Here is a 15271-nt window from a genome sequence, read left to right on the forward strand (position 1 = left end):
CCGCCTGACGCTCTCCATGAATGAGCCGGCTCAGTCATGGCCGCGGCTGTCGGCCCCGTCAGGAGGGATAGTCCGCCCTGACAAAAACGCAGGAGCTCCAAACACATGTGTTATGGCCTGGAGAAGGCGAGTGTATAAGAAGGTAATCATTCATCGTGGTCTGCCTGATTCATGATTTTCTCACATGCCTCCCTAATCTCAGCAACACCTTTAACTGCGCCCCAGGTATCGAGCAAATGCTGGATCTCTTTCCAGTCCTTGTCCGCATCCTCCTGTTTATCCTCCGCCAAAAGTTTCTCCAACCTCTGAGGCGCAGCAAGGACCCATCGAACAGTGTCCTTCTCATTCTTCTGGCTTGAAGCCTCGTCTGCAAGCTTCGCATCTTTCATTCGCCGGCGTTGCTCCTCGCCTTCCTTGATGAGCCCACCAGCAGTCTCGGCAACAAAGGCAATGGCCGGACCTAGCGTTTTCGTCATAGTCAACGGAGCTTCGCGCTCATCCATACTACGTCGCATTTTGCCAATTGTCTCCACAGCTCGAATCAACTTCGAGTAGTTATCGTAAACAAGCGCCTTCCGCTCTCCATCTAGAGTTCGGATATCTCCAACCAACGTGTTCTCCGCCTTGAGCACCGTAGCTAGCGATGATGTTGATAATAGATGATCGACATATCGCTGCGGGTTGAAGTCTGCACTGTCGAGCTCCGTTCCCGACCCCAGAGCTGATGGGTCGGAGATGTCTCCTGCATCTGTAGTTCGTGGCGCGCTGCGGGAGCGGGATGCATCCCGGGGAGCAGATGTTTCTGCGCTTGGGGGCTTGAGGTTGTAATAGTCTCGGAGGGCGTTGCGATTGCGTCGGGGAGGGAGTGAGGGGGAGAGCGCTCGTGCAGTGGATGGAGTGGATGCGGCGCTGAGACCCCCGCTGACGCTGGTGTTCAAGGCATCGAGCGAGGCGCGAGATGAAGCTGGCCCTGGGGAATGGGCTCTGGAGGAAGCGATGGACGGACGAGGAGACGATAGTGTCGACATTGCAGGTGTGGTTGTCGGAGTTGTCGGAGGTGAGAGCGTCGGGCCAGATCAATTGCTTTAAGCAGTGGTCTGTGCTCGTGTTTTTTCCGCGTTGAGAGCTTCCCCGACTTCGCGTTTCCTTTAACTTAACCGCAAGAATATAGTTGATTTGAGAAAGCATGGCTAGTCCGGACCAGATTGCAGCCCAAATTTTGAGCACAAAATCACTATCAGTGTCTCAAATATGGCTCAACGCCTTTCTATCATCCTCCAGCACATCACAACGCAACATCCCCCCCTCTGCGCTCGCAAAGACCGCTATATTCCGCCTCCTCACCTCTGATATCCAAGAATCGCTCTCTAAGCATAGGTCATGCGTGTTACCAGTCGATACCCACGATCCAAACATCCAAGAACGACATGTGCAGGGCTCAATCCCCGTCCAAGTGCTAGACATTGAAGATATAGGCACGAGTCTGTGGAGCCAGATCGAGGCCATTGAACGTGTCGAGCGTGGTGAGGCCATCCGTGGCCGTGAGATTGTGCGCACAATAGCTGTAGGCGAGGATCCCGAAGCGACGGAGAACAATCGTGCGAATAACAACCCGGCGAACGGCGCGGCAAGTGCGTCTGGTAACAGTGGATATGGACCGCATCGTTTGATTCTTCAGGATGCAGCAGGGAATATGGCTGTGGCAATTGAAATGCAGCGTATCAACGGGATATCATTGGAGAAACTTGCTATTGGGGCGAAGCTCTTGCTCCGAAATCCGACGATTGCACGAGGTATGATCTTGCTTTCTCCTACGTCTGTTACGGTGCTCGGAGGCAAGATTGAGGTCTTGGACAAACCGTGGAAGGAGGGTAGGAAGGCTAGGTTACTAGAGAAGACTGCGGGAATCGAGGGAGCATGATAGGGCACGGATCATCGCGCGCACACGCAGCTTTCTAGATGGCCGGGCTTTGCTTATACTTGCACTTGTTATTAAGGTATGGAATTTGCATTTCTTTCTCTTTGTATAAGAGACCGATGTTGTCTCATGTCTGTGCGCTAAAAACTGACTGCGCGGTCAAATAGATACACTATATCTTAGAATCGTGCAGTTGTCGTGGTTGTACGGCGCTTCCATGTGACTAAAGCTTCACCGTCGTCCGATTGGTCCTGTCCAGAGTTTGTAGGACGCTCCCGGGGTTGCCCACTACCATCAATGTGGCCCAATTCCTCCCATCCACTGCGCTTCCACGGAGCAACCATGATCGCCCGGAGGGCGTCGCTGGCCTTGCCAGTCTGCGCATAGGCCAGGCTGAGATCCTCGGCCCCAAGGTTGCTGTAGGGAGGTACGCTCCGCAGCGCGCGTTCAACAGACATGGCGGCTGAGTATGGCTCTTGTGATGCTGCTGATAGCTCCATCCATCCGGCGGGCTGTCCGGGGCAAAGCATCACGGCAGCAGTGGCCTCGCCAATGCGCCTGATATCCTCGGGGACAGATGCATTACCGTTGAGTCCGGTTGCTGAAATGGCGCTTAGAAGTTTGATGATCTTTGCACGGTCGTGAAGATCAATATCATCACGCGCGATCATGCCATTGAGGTCGGATTCAACTGCCTCAATGGCATCATGGTCCGCATCGAGGAGTGCAATGGCACCCAAAAGGGTGACTGCTCCAATATGGCCAGGGTGGTTCATAACACAGTCGAGCAGTTGCTCGCGAGCGACGGACCGGTTCTCCTCGCCACCCTTGGCCCATAGGACCTGGGCAAGAAGACATACCACATCTGGAGCATTGTCTGCTTCTTCAAGGGCGTCGCGGAACATATCAATCGCTTGATCCATCGACTTCAGATTGTAATGTGCCAGACCAGCGGTCAAATGCGCGGACAGACGAAGCTTCTTACAGGCCTGCGGATCGAATTTCTCCGCGTCCTCCTCTCCAGAAAGCGTGAGCGCGAGTTCAGCCTTCTCTGCGGCCTCCTCGTAAGAGTGGCTTGCAAGTAGGATGCGGGCCATATCTGCGTTCGCCTGGGCATACTTTGAAAGCGAAGCTGGCGATTCAGTCTTTTCGAACTCTTCTTCCATGCCTGAACAGACAATATGCAAGCTAGACTCGGCATCTCTGGTCTCGCCCATTCTCTCTGCCAACAGAGCGGAAAGGTGCACGAATGGCAGGTCTGACGGATTTTGGATGCAAAGTTGATGAAGTGCAAAGAATGGCTGGATAAGTTGAGACACCTCGTTTGAGGCCGAAGGCTCATAGAGATGATCAAAGTGAGTTAGACTGAAGTGGCGCTTAGGAAGAATATCAGATGAATTCGAAATATCAAAAGCGTGTTCGAAATGACCTCTCGCCTCTTTGACATCGCCCATACCGAGTGAAATAAAGCCCTGGCCAACCCAGGCCTGTGAGTAGTCTGGGTCGGTCGCCTGCGCTCGCAAGAAGATATCGTAGGCTTTCCGATCTTCTCCGTGGAGGAGATACAGTGCGCCGAGATTGGTCCAGACTTGTGCGTTACGTTCATTCAAATGTAAACTTCGCACAAAGGCATGCTGGGAAACCTTAGGACTCATAGTTGCAGTGACGACACCCAGTGAGTTCCAAAAGTCGGAGTTACCGGCTTCCAATTCGATCGCTCTCTTGAAGCACCGCATAGCTGCTTTCAGAAACTTGCGGGGCTTCTTGCCTTTCTTAGTAGAGTCCGGCTGCGAACTGCGGTATGCTGAGTATTCAGCCCAACCCAGATTGTACCAGGCAACTGCTTGAGAATGAGTATCATGTAAGGAAACATGGAGTGCACGCTTATAGGCGATGATGGAGATGTGATTGTAGAAGTCGGATGGCATTGACTCTTCACTGTCATTGGCTTCGAGCCAGCCATTCCCGACACCATCGACATCGGCCATGACATCAAGGGCCATGGGATCGAGATCGACCGCCAGTAGAGCCCTACAACGGGAAGCGGACAGCCTTCCAGCCTTGGATTTCATATATGAGAAATTGGCGCAGGCATCACCTACGGCCTTCCACAAGTTGAAAATGTCACTTTTGGCATGTGCAAGTGAGCCCGCGACCACAATAGCTTCGCAGGCGAGTTCTGCTGCATCGTTGAAGAGACCCAAACCAAGGCTCTTCGTCGAACTTTCTGTCAAAGTCTGAAGGAGTGCGAGAGTCACACCAATGTCATCAGGTCGTGATTTCAAAATATCTTCATAGGCATCAATTGCGTCATCGTATTGGCCAAGCTCTCGTCTTACGTTTGCCAGCATATACCGCGCAAACCATACGTGCTCTTTGTCTTTTTCTGAAAGGCCTGACTCCAATGTCTTGACGTGTTCGAATGCCTTGGTGGCGGCGACATATCTACCAGAATGGTGATAGCTTTCGGCAAGGCCAACCCATGAGTGGTAGTCATTTGGCGCAAGTCGAAGCGCCGCTTGGAATGACACAATACTTTTGCTATATTGCTGTTTGTTGACCTGGACTGACCCTAGTGCCGCATATGGCCAGCTGAATCCCCGGCGCTTGGACCCAGGAGAGGGTCTAGCTTTGCCGGAGTCAACGACCCGCTGGGCAACGGCTTCGACAAGGTCCCATTCCTTCGAATCAGCAAAGCCTCGGGCAAGACGCTCAGCGGCTTCAATCTCCGAGGTCGATAATTCAAATGCCTTGTGGAAGCACCTGCGAGCTCTCGTCTTGTCCTTCTTGTAATCTGCGAAGTAAAACCCAAGGAGGCTGTATGCCGGAGCAAAATTCATATTCGCCTGAATAGATGCAAAAAGGCTAGCGTAAGCACCGTTGCGGTCTTTCCGGGCAGCTGGGGACGGATTAAGCTCCCACTGGCAATAGCCAATGCGGTAGAAAAGCTCCGAAATGAAGTCCCTGTTTTCTGGCTGGGCTTCTTTCAAGTCCTCAAGGGTGTCCTGAAGACTAGACAAGCCAGATTCAAGACTGCCATTTAATGCCTCACACCAAGCAAGCTCTGCACGAATCTTGAGGTTAGAAGGATCACGTTCAAGCGATCGCCGCAGGAAGTTGACGGCTTCTGCATAGTCCTGATCTTCTTTCAAAACCATACCAATGCCAAGAAGGCAATTGGAAGAAGTTGGGTTCCGTTTGAGGATGTCCTCAAAGAGTGCCTTCGCCTCTGGGTGGTGGCGGGGGGATTGATAATGGACCAGCGCATTGGCAAGTGCATTATTTAGCGCATCGGTGGTGTTGGGAATATTGATCCCACTGTACTTTATCAAGTCCTTGATGTAAAGTAATCCCTTTCGAGCAACAGTGACCACACTCGCATACTCTTCCAAAGAGAGATAGAAATCTGCCATGATGCGATGGGCTAGAATCGAATTCCGAGCGGACTCCAAGCCTTCAACCATAATGATGAGACGATCTTGAGCAGCTATCGCATTTCCATCAGTCTCAAGATCAGTTTCAGCGACCGTCGTCTCATCACTATCCTTGACATCTCTGCTTTCTGATTCATCGGAAGGATCATTGGGAAACGGCGACAGTTCGCTCGACAAGAACCCTCTGAGAACATGTGAAAGTCCAGACTCTGGGAAAAATTCAATGTATTCACGCAGGTGCCCCACGTCATACTGAGAATAATCCTGAACATCCTGCCAACCTAGGAAAACCTTCCATGCGGGCTCGAACGGATGTTTGATAATCACCATGTCGTATGCTGCCTTGTACACAACTTCTCTCTTCGCCTTCTTCTCACTCTCGGGCAGAAAGCCGAGCTCATCATACGCACGTTGGAACAATTTCTCCTCATATTGACGGCGCACGGTATCATCGTTGGTCCAATCAATTATTCCGTGGTAAAATTGGTCCAATCGGCTCTTATTCGCAGCCTCCCGCCGGACTTCCTGAGTAACTTGTTCAATGCGAGCACCTAGACGTGTTCTGCGCTCTCCAATTTCACGATTGATGAATTCCTTTTCTTGGCTCTCGGTTATATCAATCAATCGCTGGTATGTCTGCGCTGGATGAGGCAATCGGCCCTCAAGGAAGTCATAAAGGGGCGAACCCGGTAACTGCAGCTCCAATGCATGTTTCTGTTGAGTTTTGGTCCCATTGTTCTTCATCGACTTTGTGTATTTGTTAACCAGATCGTTGCAGCGGTCCTTCTCGTCGCTAGATATGGTCAGCACTGTATCTTTTGAGTTATCGCAATAAAACAGAAGCCAAAACATACTTATTGGCGAATATCTTTCCAAGCGCAATGACTGCCTGGCGATAACCATCATGCTCACAGCCGCGCTGTCTCTCGTATAGGGAGACCAATCCTTGCCAGGCAGTTTTGTCGTCGGGGTTGATTTGGGTCGCTGCAGAATACGCGCTCTCTGCTTCTTCGACGTTTTTCATGCGGTCGTACGCAAGGCCGAGAAAGACATGTCTGAAAGAGAAAACAAACCCCGTTAGTCATGTTTTCATGCATGAGCAGGAATTATCATACGCGTGGTAGTTCTTGGAATCGCCCTTGATGAGCTCCTTTGCCTTTGCAGCAGCATCTTGGTAGTCTTTAGATTCCAAGGCTGTTCGCACAGCTTTCAATGCCGCTTTGCTCGACATGTTTCCGTTGTGCAGAAGCAGCGGGGAGAAACTGTCGTAGTGGAGCAAAGCGGTCGGCTAGCTTTCGATACGTCACTCCTTATCGTTATCAGGCCAAGGTGGACACCGATCTTCGAGTTGGCAATGAGCTCACCGTTGGCTTGAAGCTTGCAATTGACTTGATGAAAGAAAACTTGCGCTGAATCTGACGGCGAACTTATCGAAGCAACTTGAAGGAAGCAAGCGTTTCGAAGAGGTCTCTCGAGGTTGATTCAGAATCACGTGCTCTAGCAGTTGGTACGGAGCAGTCGGGCAGCTCGTCAACCAGCCCTCGTGACCCTTCCTAAAGGCTGCCAAGGCAGTTTAACAAGCTATCCCACTTCTTACTGTCAAGTACAGAAGATCCAGGGGGCATTGATCTACGTTGATGATACCCTTTCTACGAGCTGAGAGCCTTGTATACTTCGTTTCTTGACTTGTTCGCGCTCAAACACTCCGCTTGACACCGCAACCTCATTTGACTTAAGATTCGATTCAGTCCGAGCCACAATGGCCCCATTGCGCCTCAAGGTTGAGGGGCAGTCCTTTCGAGATCCTCACAATCGGGAGATCACACTGAGGGGAATCAACGTCGCGGCTGATGCCAAATACCCAAAGACACCTGATATCCCTACATACATCGCCGACAACTTCTTCGATGCGGATAATGTCTCATTTGTTGGACGACCATTTCCACTGGAAGAAGCGCATACTCATTTCAGGCGACTTAGAAAATGGGGTTATAACACTATCAGATATATCTTTACCTGGGAAGCTATTGAGCACGCGGGACCGGGGGTTTACGACCATGACTGGGTTGCATTTACCATAGAAGTGCTCCGGATAGCCAAACAATACGACTTTTGGGTCTTTATGGATCCACATCAGGATGTGGTAAGTTTAGACAAAGAACATATCAATCTGCGCTAAGACTCTCCTAGTGGTCTAGGTTCTCTGGGGGATCTGGGGCACCTATGTGGACACTCTATGCAGCTGGACTTAATCCCAAAGCTTTCAAGACCACGGAAGCCGCCTTGGTACAAAACACATATGATGTCCCCGCGGAATTCCCCAAAATGATCTGGAGCACAAATTACACTAGGCTTGTTTGCCAAACCATGTTTACCTTGTTTTGGGCTGGACGGGACTTTGCTCCCAAGGCAGTCATTGATGGGGTGAATATTCAAGAGTATCTCCAAAGCCACTTCATCAATGCGTGTGCATACTTGGCTCAGAAAATCCACGAAGCCGGTGACCTCGATGGCGAGGTGATTATTGGCTGGGAAAGCATGAACGAGCCTCATCGTGGTATCATTGGCGTGCAAGACATCTCGGTAATTCCACCAGAACAGCAGCTCCAACTTGGTACCTCGCCAACAGCATTTCAAGCAATGCTCACCGGGTCTGGAAAAGCTTGTGAGCAGACAACATGGGCTTTCGGAAACTTTGGTCCTTACAAAACAGGCACAAATCTTGTGGATCCTGCGGGTGACATAGCCTGGTTGCCAGCTGATCACGATGATAGCAAGTATGGCTGGCACCGTGACCCTGGGTGGAAACTTGGGGAGTGCATCTGGGCTCAGCATGGTGTTTGGGATCCGTCTACCGACACCCTCCTGCAAAAGGATTATTTCTCCAAGAGCCCTCAAACCGGCAAGCCACTCGATTACGAGAAGTTTACAAACTCATATTTCTTGGACCATTATCGAGCATATAAAGACGCTATTCGGGGAATCTGGCCCGATGCAATAATGTTTTGCCAGCCACCTGTGATGGAGGTGCCACCAGATGTCAAGGGCACTGCTGATGATGATCCAAATATGGTCCATGCAGTCCACTACTATGATGGGTTGACTCTTTTGACAAAGCACTGGTGAGAACTGGTCAAATTTTAGTATCCCTGTATCATTTCTAACTACCACAGGAACCGACTCTACAATGTGGATGTCATTGGTGTTCTCCGCGGTAAATACCTTACACCTGCCTTTGCGGTCAAGATTGGCGAGTCAGCTATTCGAAATTGTTTGCGTGACCAGCTTAAATTCCTTCGTGATGAAAGCCGAAACTACATGGGCAGTCATCCCGTGGTATTCACAGAAATCGGAATCCCCTATGACATGGACGAGAAAAACGCCTACAAGACCGGTGATTATAGCAGTCAAACCAGCGCCATGGACGCAAACCATTTCGCATTGGAAGGCAGTACTTCTAATGGCTTTACCCTCTGGGTATATGTCACTCAGGTAATCTTTTTCTTTTTCGTTGTGGTGCTACGAATTTCGCTAAGACCGTGTAGAATGACCATGAATGGGGTGACCAATGGAATGGGGAGGACTTGTCTATATTCTCCCTCGATGATCTCGAATTGCCGGCGGGAAGTTCCGCCAGGTCCCTCAATCCTCAATCCCCAGCCTACTCGGAAAGTCGCAGTAGCAGAGAAGAAACAGCGGTTGAACCTCGGAATCTCAAAGGTGCTTTGGTAACGCCTTCAATTTCCAGCGACCAATCCCAGCCATCTGTGCGACAGACGCAAGGATATCGCGCAGCAGAGGCATACCTCCGCCCGAGTCCAACTTTTGTGAGCGGCAAATTGGAGAGCCATGTTTTCGATCTCAAGAACTGTGCCTTCACTCTATCATTGACAGCCAAAGGGCCTACCACCGCAACTGCCCCAACTGAGATATATCTTCCAGAGTTCCATTTCCCAGAGACCAACCTTGTCGTCGCAGTCAGTGGCGGCAAATGGGATATTAATATCCATGACATCCAGGGAATTAAGCTGCAGCATCTGCGATGGTGGCATGGCGAGGGAGAACAGGACATCAAGATCGAAGGACTCAAGCGCAAGCCTGGAGAATTTTCTAACCCGGGAGGGGAGGATGTGAGTTATCTGGAACAATGCCAGAGGGGCCAATGTGCCATGATGTGAACTTCTAGTTATATTTTCGGTGATGCTGATCTTCCTTTACCAATTTGAACGAGTTGCTTATTCTTCGCACATCTCCTCTTGTAATGTTTATTCAGATACTGCCTTATAACAAGATGATCTCATCATACATCTTGATTACATAGTATATAGTCATGTACTAAATTCTGCATCCTCTAATCTTTCCATCCATACGGTGATCCACTCTATGTAAGGAGTGTTTATATACCTTGTCGCTAAAATATAGATAGAGACCAAACCCACCATTAGAACAAAAACCCCCCATAAATGCCCAAGAACGATTATGGTATACAATTCATGGTCTCTATTATACATATCGACCTAAGATAGACAAGGATGTGATAAGTCTATAGTTAGCTCCAGTATGTATACACCCATGCCGTGAGCACCAACAGCCGCCAGATAAGATAAACAATGATGAGGGGCATAGCTCGGGCTGGACATGGGCAACTATGATGACACCAGAATAAAGCCGCCCGTTTATATAGAACAAAGGGAAAAATATATGGGAGGGCAAATTGATCTGATTTTCTTTCACATATGGACCCTTGAACATCGAGTCCTCCATATATGCACCCCCTAGAGTGAAAGGAGACAATAGAGCGGAGCATCAACGGTGAGCGGTGTGCCCTTGTTGATCTCCAGGGAAAATTCTCAGCCCGACAAGTCTCTTGTATTCAGCAAGACTTCCCTTCCGTGATATTAGTCGTCGCCAACCCTGCTTGTTTGCAAAAGTACCTCCTCCCTTCAGATCAATCCTCAACCCCGAACCCAATCTCCCCGGAAAGAGCGAGTGGCGCGTACGGATGGCCGTTGCGGTGTCCGACTGCTAAGCCAACACAGGACAGGTTCAACGGCCATCGATTCTCACCCGATTTTTTTTCCACTTGACTATGAGACGCGGTCTTCCTCTGTGACACGAGCCCGATATCTTTTTTTCGATCATTAAACACCGCTGCAACGCGTCGACAGGATGGCTGCGGAGGAGCTGTCGGAGGGTGGCATGGCCGACATTGTCCGTGCCCTGCAACTCATTCACAACCCTGCATCTTCAAACGATCTCCGGAAAGAGGCCTCGCAGTTCGTGGAGAATCTGAAAGATTCAGATTCGGCAGCACGAAATGGCTTCCTTTTGGCGTCTCGCATGGAGCATGAGCCCGTGGTACGATACTTTGGCCTAACTCTCCTTGATCACGTTCTCCGCCGATACAACTTTACGAACCCAGACGAGGCCGAGACATTGCGTGTGATGATTTTGCAACTCGCTGAGAACATCCGGCCCGAAGACCCTGCCTATTTCCGAAACAAGATTGCCCAGCTGTGGACTGAGGCCGCGAAGAAGACATGGGGATTGGATTGGATGGATATGGATGCCAAGCTGGTTCAGTTCTGGGGCGCATCTCTCGTCCATAAAGAATTGGTCCTTGTTGTTCTTGAAACCCTTTCTGAGGATGTGTTTTTCCGTGAGGATACTGCTTCATCACTACGGGGAGGTGAGCTCAACCGGTCTCTCATCGAGATCTTCACTCCTGCAGGCATCGTTGAGCAAATTACCGGGGACAAGCACAATGCTACCATTCCACGTTGTGGGACGGAGGGCTGGCTGGTTCGAATTTGCGAGTTCCTGGACAATTGCGTCCAAAATATCTCTAGCTCGGAACAGGCCCGGGATGCAGCCGTAAAGGCTTTGGCAACTTTACGATCTGCCTTATCATGGTCGCTCTACAACGCGGTCATTGCCTCCCAGGTTGTTCCCAGCATCTTCCGAGCTTTGCCTTGCCAAGATGACCAAGTGCTCCTCTCTGCAGTTGAAGCGCTTCATGCACTCTACGGAAGGAACACTATTGGTGGCGAAGAATCCAATGGGCTGATCTGCCTAATATTTGAGTCGGACTATCTTCTCCTTCTTCAACAAATCTTTGAGTGGTCGATTGTAGGCCCAGACGATGTTGATGAATCTAAATACCTTATCTCTAAAAAGCTCTCCGAGATGATTTCATACATCGCTGGGTGTCTGGAGGATGATAAGTTCTTGCGAGACAACACGAACCGTTTGAATCTCCCGCCGTTCCTGCAATTTATGGTCAACATCATGCAACACCAGAGCTTAGTAGTGTCCATACCTTGTTTGCATTTATGGTCCAGGTTGTTACAGCACGCGAAAATCAGCAACTTGGAGTTTGTGGTCGGGCAAACACCGCAATTTTTGAACATTTGCACCCAGAGACTCCTTCGTTGGGAGTCTCTGCCCACTGAGTCCGATGATCCCACAGTGCAATTCTTGATCGAAGATATTGATACCATTCCTGAGCGACATGCCTTTGTTGGAAATTACCGCCGTTACTGTTCCTCAATCATCGAAACTATCACCTTGAAGCGGCCCCAGGAAGCGGTACGCGAAATTCTTGCGCGGGTTGATACCAACCTTGATAATTTGTACAGCGGTGTTCAACCTTTCAGCAGTAAGTGTCATCAGTTCAATGAATCTAAACCCCAATACTTATTCAATCTGCAGTGGAAACGTTCAACAAATCCTCGATCCCTCTCATGCGGGCGGATGCTCAATTCGCAGTGGTAGAGGCCGTCATCAAGGGATACAACAAGTGGGTTTCGGCCCATGGGAAAGCACCACAACGTGATGTAAGCGGCTGGGACGGAGATCGGATAGTCAGTTGCTAACATGTCACAGGAATCCAAGCGGATTGAACTCGAGCACGCTGTGGAAAACTGGGCTTCAAGTTTGATGCAAAGATCCTTTGAGGTATGTCACTGCAGAAATCCAAGGAATATCGTCCACTCATCTCCCCGCTACAGGACCCTGTCTTGAAACAACGAGTCATCAAGCTGGCTGTCGACATCTCTTCTAAAGCCTTGGACAACCATCCAGGCTTTGCACTGAAAGTTTTGGAACACATTCTCATGACACGCCTACCAGATCAGTCCCAATACCCATTGTATTCGGAGGCTGTCAAAGAGCTTCATAGCTTGGCGAGTTCTGAACTCCGTCGGCTGGCCATGCGCTATGCGGACTACTTCTATGTATGCATATCGTCACACGCGTGTTGTCTACATGTGATAACCTCTAACCATGTCCTCTATAGACTTTCTATGACCTTCTTGAGCCCAAGATTAAAGAAGTCACGATGACTAACCGGATAGATGACAAGTTGCAAATGGAGCTAACTTCTATCTTGGTAATCATCATGTAAGATCCCTTCTCGTTCTTGTTCTGATTTCCAAACTGTGCCAGACTGACTCAACGCAGGCAACGCGCAATCAATGTTGATCCTTATCTGCGTCAAAGTAGGCTCGCGGCCTTCCTCCAGCCCATCCGTGAATCATGGCAAGATGATCAATTCCGTCAAAACAGCTCTACTTTTGCCGGCTTTTGTAGTATGCTTGGATTGGAAAATGTCGGTCCATATATGCAATCCAAACAAGCCCAGAAACTGGTTGAATGGACAGAGGTTCCCTTGGACAACGAAGGAAAGTTAGTCCAAGAAGAGATGACCAGGAAGTTCCAGGTAGGAATCACAAACCTCATCTCTTTTGCTAATGTCAATCTGACACACTATATTCTAGCTATTGCCATTGCGTGGTACCAAAACAATGTTGGCTGTTTCCACGGATCGAGTCAAAAAGTCCATGCCAGCCTACGGAACTGCCTGTGAGATGTGGCACGAATTGATCCCTCTGATCCTTCCCACTTTGTTGCAGCTTGTTAGGTAATTATTCATCCTGACAATTTTCACATCACTAAGCTAATTGTCTATATTTAGACACGCTCATGCCTTCCACAATCCTACCAATTGGAACATGGTTGAAGGCATGCAGCCAGTGGTCGAGCGAATCCTGACAGATCGGTTTTGGCAGGCTGGTATCTCCGTCGGAAGCCGTGAGGAGTTCTATGCCAGAATCACAACCTCGAAGTCCACTCTTGAAGGGTTTGCATCATCGGTTCGAGGAAAGGTCCGGGCTGTTCGCGAAGCATGTTACTCCATGCTGTTTAGCATGAGTCGCATGCGGGAACACTTTTATGGATTCGCCGAACTTCCGGGTCCCCTAGCTGAAGCATTGTTCGTTGATTCACCGCATCTCTCTTCCCACCAGTTCTCAGTTTTGCTCAACATCTCACGTTGTCTGATTGATGACTGTCCCGTGCAATTCCGCGGCCAATTCCTACCTCCCATGCTATCGACCTTGTTTACCAACATTGATCGAAAAGTCACCACAGAATGGGAAATTATCGAACAACGCAAGAATGGGATTTCAGACGGAGATCTCACTACTGAGATGAAGTCCGAAAGTGTTCTTCGTCAGTTGACTTACTCTGCTGTGATCATGGTAGCCAGCCTATTCGATCCCCAGAGAGGTGGTAACGACCCCCTGTCCTGTCGCCCATCTTTGAAACGCCCGACACTGACAACATACGAATCCCCAGATCCAGATGGAGTTGAATCGGATCCTAGCGCACCTCAGCCAACCCCGAATCTCCCTGATTCTATTCGCCATTTCGTGCTCTCCTCTCCGGAGATATTTGAGCCCGTCATGCTCTTCTGTACACATGCTCTTCGCATGCGCGATACGCGTAGCGGTAGCATTATCACCCGCGTCATCCGGTCAATTCTGCAAGACTTTGCGCCTCCGAGCGACACCCCGGACAGTCCGACCATCGCGACCATTCGCGAATTCATTTGCACTGATGTTCTCAAAGCATGCATTGCATCTGTACATGAATCATACTTTGTCGATATGCAAAAAGACCTCGCACAGCTGATTGCATCGATCTGGTGCCTCTATGGCTTCTACAGCGAGACACCCCGTGCTGTTTTCCTGAGCTTGCCAGGAATTAGCGCAGACAAAGTGGCCCACACTGAGGCAGCAATTCACAGAACTACATCCCCAAGACAGCAGCGCGCATTGGTTTTGGAACTTCTTGAGCCTTTGCGTGGCATCAGTATTGCTGAACAAGGAAAAATCCTGGGCTCGCGCGAGGAACGTCGTAAGGCCCGTTCAGCGCTCCAGGAGAGGTATATGACCAATGAGATGGAAAGTCAGCAGCAGAACCATCGTGTCGATATTAATGATGGTCCTGATCTTGGTGGTGTTGCTGATCTCTTCGGTTAGCCTAAGCATTATGTGCTTCTCACATCGTGAACAGTTTCGATACGCCATGGTGCTACCGAGCTTGTTGATTCTTACTTTTACATATCATGGGTCCTCTGTCTCCGTTTTGTACACAATCCGCGGCCTTTCGCCCATTATCCCGGCGTCTATCTTCCCTTTCTGCATGGACATGCGCTGCAGCTTATCAACTCCCTTTGTCGTTAGCGAGCGGCGGCGCATTGCAAAAGATATTGTCATAGAGAAACCAAATTTCACCATGTTTAAGAATTTGCATTGGACTACTGTTAATCTACTCGAGTAATGCAGCGAGATGTAAAGTTGAACGAGCAAAGAAATAAGACATATTGCAAAAGACTGAACTAAACCCTTCACTAGGCAAGTAATATCTACAATGTTTTTCTCAAATTGGCTTCGAGACGGTCCACCCCAACTGCCACCACAATGCTTTTAGCTCTCCCCACAACGATCAGAAAAGCCCAGTTCAGTCCGTATACCATGGAGGCAAGGGGTCGCCCAATCAAGCATTCCAAAACACCAGCATCATACAGAGTCAAATCGAGAGAGGGAAAGGCGGTACAATTCGCTCAAAATAGGTA

General features: G+C 49.7%; 5 protein-coding genes across 5 annotated transcripts; 3 read left to right on the forward strand and 2 right to left on the reverse strand.

The window, feature by feature from the left end:
• Nucleotides 1-146: 146 nt before the first annotated feature.
• On the reverse strand, nucleotides 147-1028 carry N7457_005681 (COG1/VPS51 family protein; the record flags this gene model as incomplete). The annotated part of the gene is made up of 1 exon (XM_057176725.1): nucleotides 147-1028. The coding sequence occupies one exon, from the start codon at nucleotides 1026-1028 to the stop codon at nucleotides 147-149; it is 882 nt and encodes a 293-aa protein (XP_057031027.1).
• A 158-nt stretch (nucleotides 1029-1186) lies between these two features.
• Nucleotides 1187-1921, forward strand: N7457_005682 (OB fold domain-containing protein; the record flags this gene model as incomplete). Its single annotated transcript, XM_057176726.1, has 1 exon — nucleotides 1187-1921. The coding sequence occupies one exon, from the start codon at nucleotides 1187-1189 to the stop codon at nucleotides 1919-1921; it is 735 nt and encodes a 244-aa protein (XP_057031028.1).
• Nucleotides 1922-2097: 176 nt separating this feature from the next.
• Nucleotides 2098-6583, reverse strand: N7457_005683 (SKI complex subunit tetratricopeptide repeat protein SKI3; the record flags this gene model as incomplete). The annotated part of the gene is made up of 3 exons (XM_057176727.1): nucleotides 2098-6145; nucleotides 6207-6407; nucleotides 6468-6583. 3 exons carry the CDS (start codon nucleotides 6581-6583, stop codon nucleotides 2098-2100), a joined length of 4365 nt encoding a protein of 1454 aa, XP_057031029.1.
• Nucleotides 6584-7111: 528 nt separating this feature from the next.
• N7457_005684 (sterylglucosidase 1) lies at nucleotides 7112-9530 on the forward strand (the record flags this gene model as incomplete). The annotated part of the gene is made up of 4 exons (XM_057176728.1): nucleotides 7112-7495; nucleotides 7543-8474; nucleotides 8526-8844; nucleotides 8898-9530. The coding sequence occupies 4 exons, from the start codon at nucleotides 7112-7114 to the stop codon at nucleotides 9528-9530; spliced, it is 2268 nt and encodes a 755-aa protein (XP_057031030.1).
• Nucleotides 9531-10521: 991 nt separating this feature from the next.
• Nucleotides 10522-14675, forward strand: N7457_005685 (karyopherin MSN5; the record flags this gene model as incomplete). The annotated part of the gene is made up of 8 exons (XM_057176729.1): nucleotides 10522-12010; nucleotides 12064-12188; nucleotides 12238-12309; nucleotides 12363-12587; nucleotides 12650-12753; nucleotides 12814-13072; nucleotides 13131-13273; nucleotides 13328-14675. 8 exons carry the CDS (start codon nucleotides 10522-10524, stop codon nucleotides 14673-14675), a joined length of 3765 nt encoding a protein of 1254 aa, XP_057031031.1.
• Between the last annotated feature and the right edge of the window lie 596 nt (nucleotides 14676-15271).

This window comes from Penicillium paradoxum (assembly GCF_028828445.1).
Source record: "Penicillium paradoxum strain IBT 22861 chromosome Unknown utg000005l_segment0_segment0, whole genome shotgun sequence".
In the NCBI taxonomy this organism is placed as follows: Eukaryota; Fungi; Ascomycota; class Eurotiomycetes; order Eurotiales; family Aspergillaceae; genus Penicillium; species Penicillium paradoxum.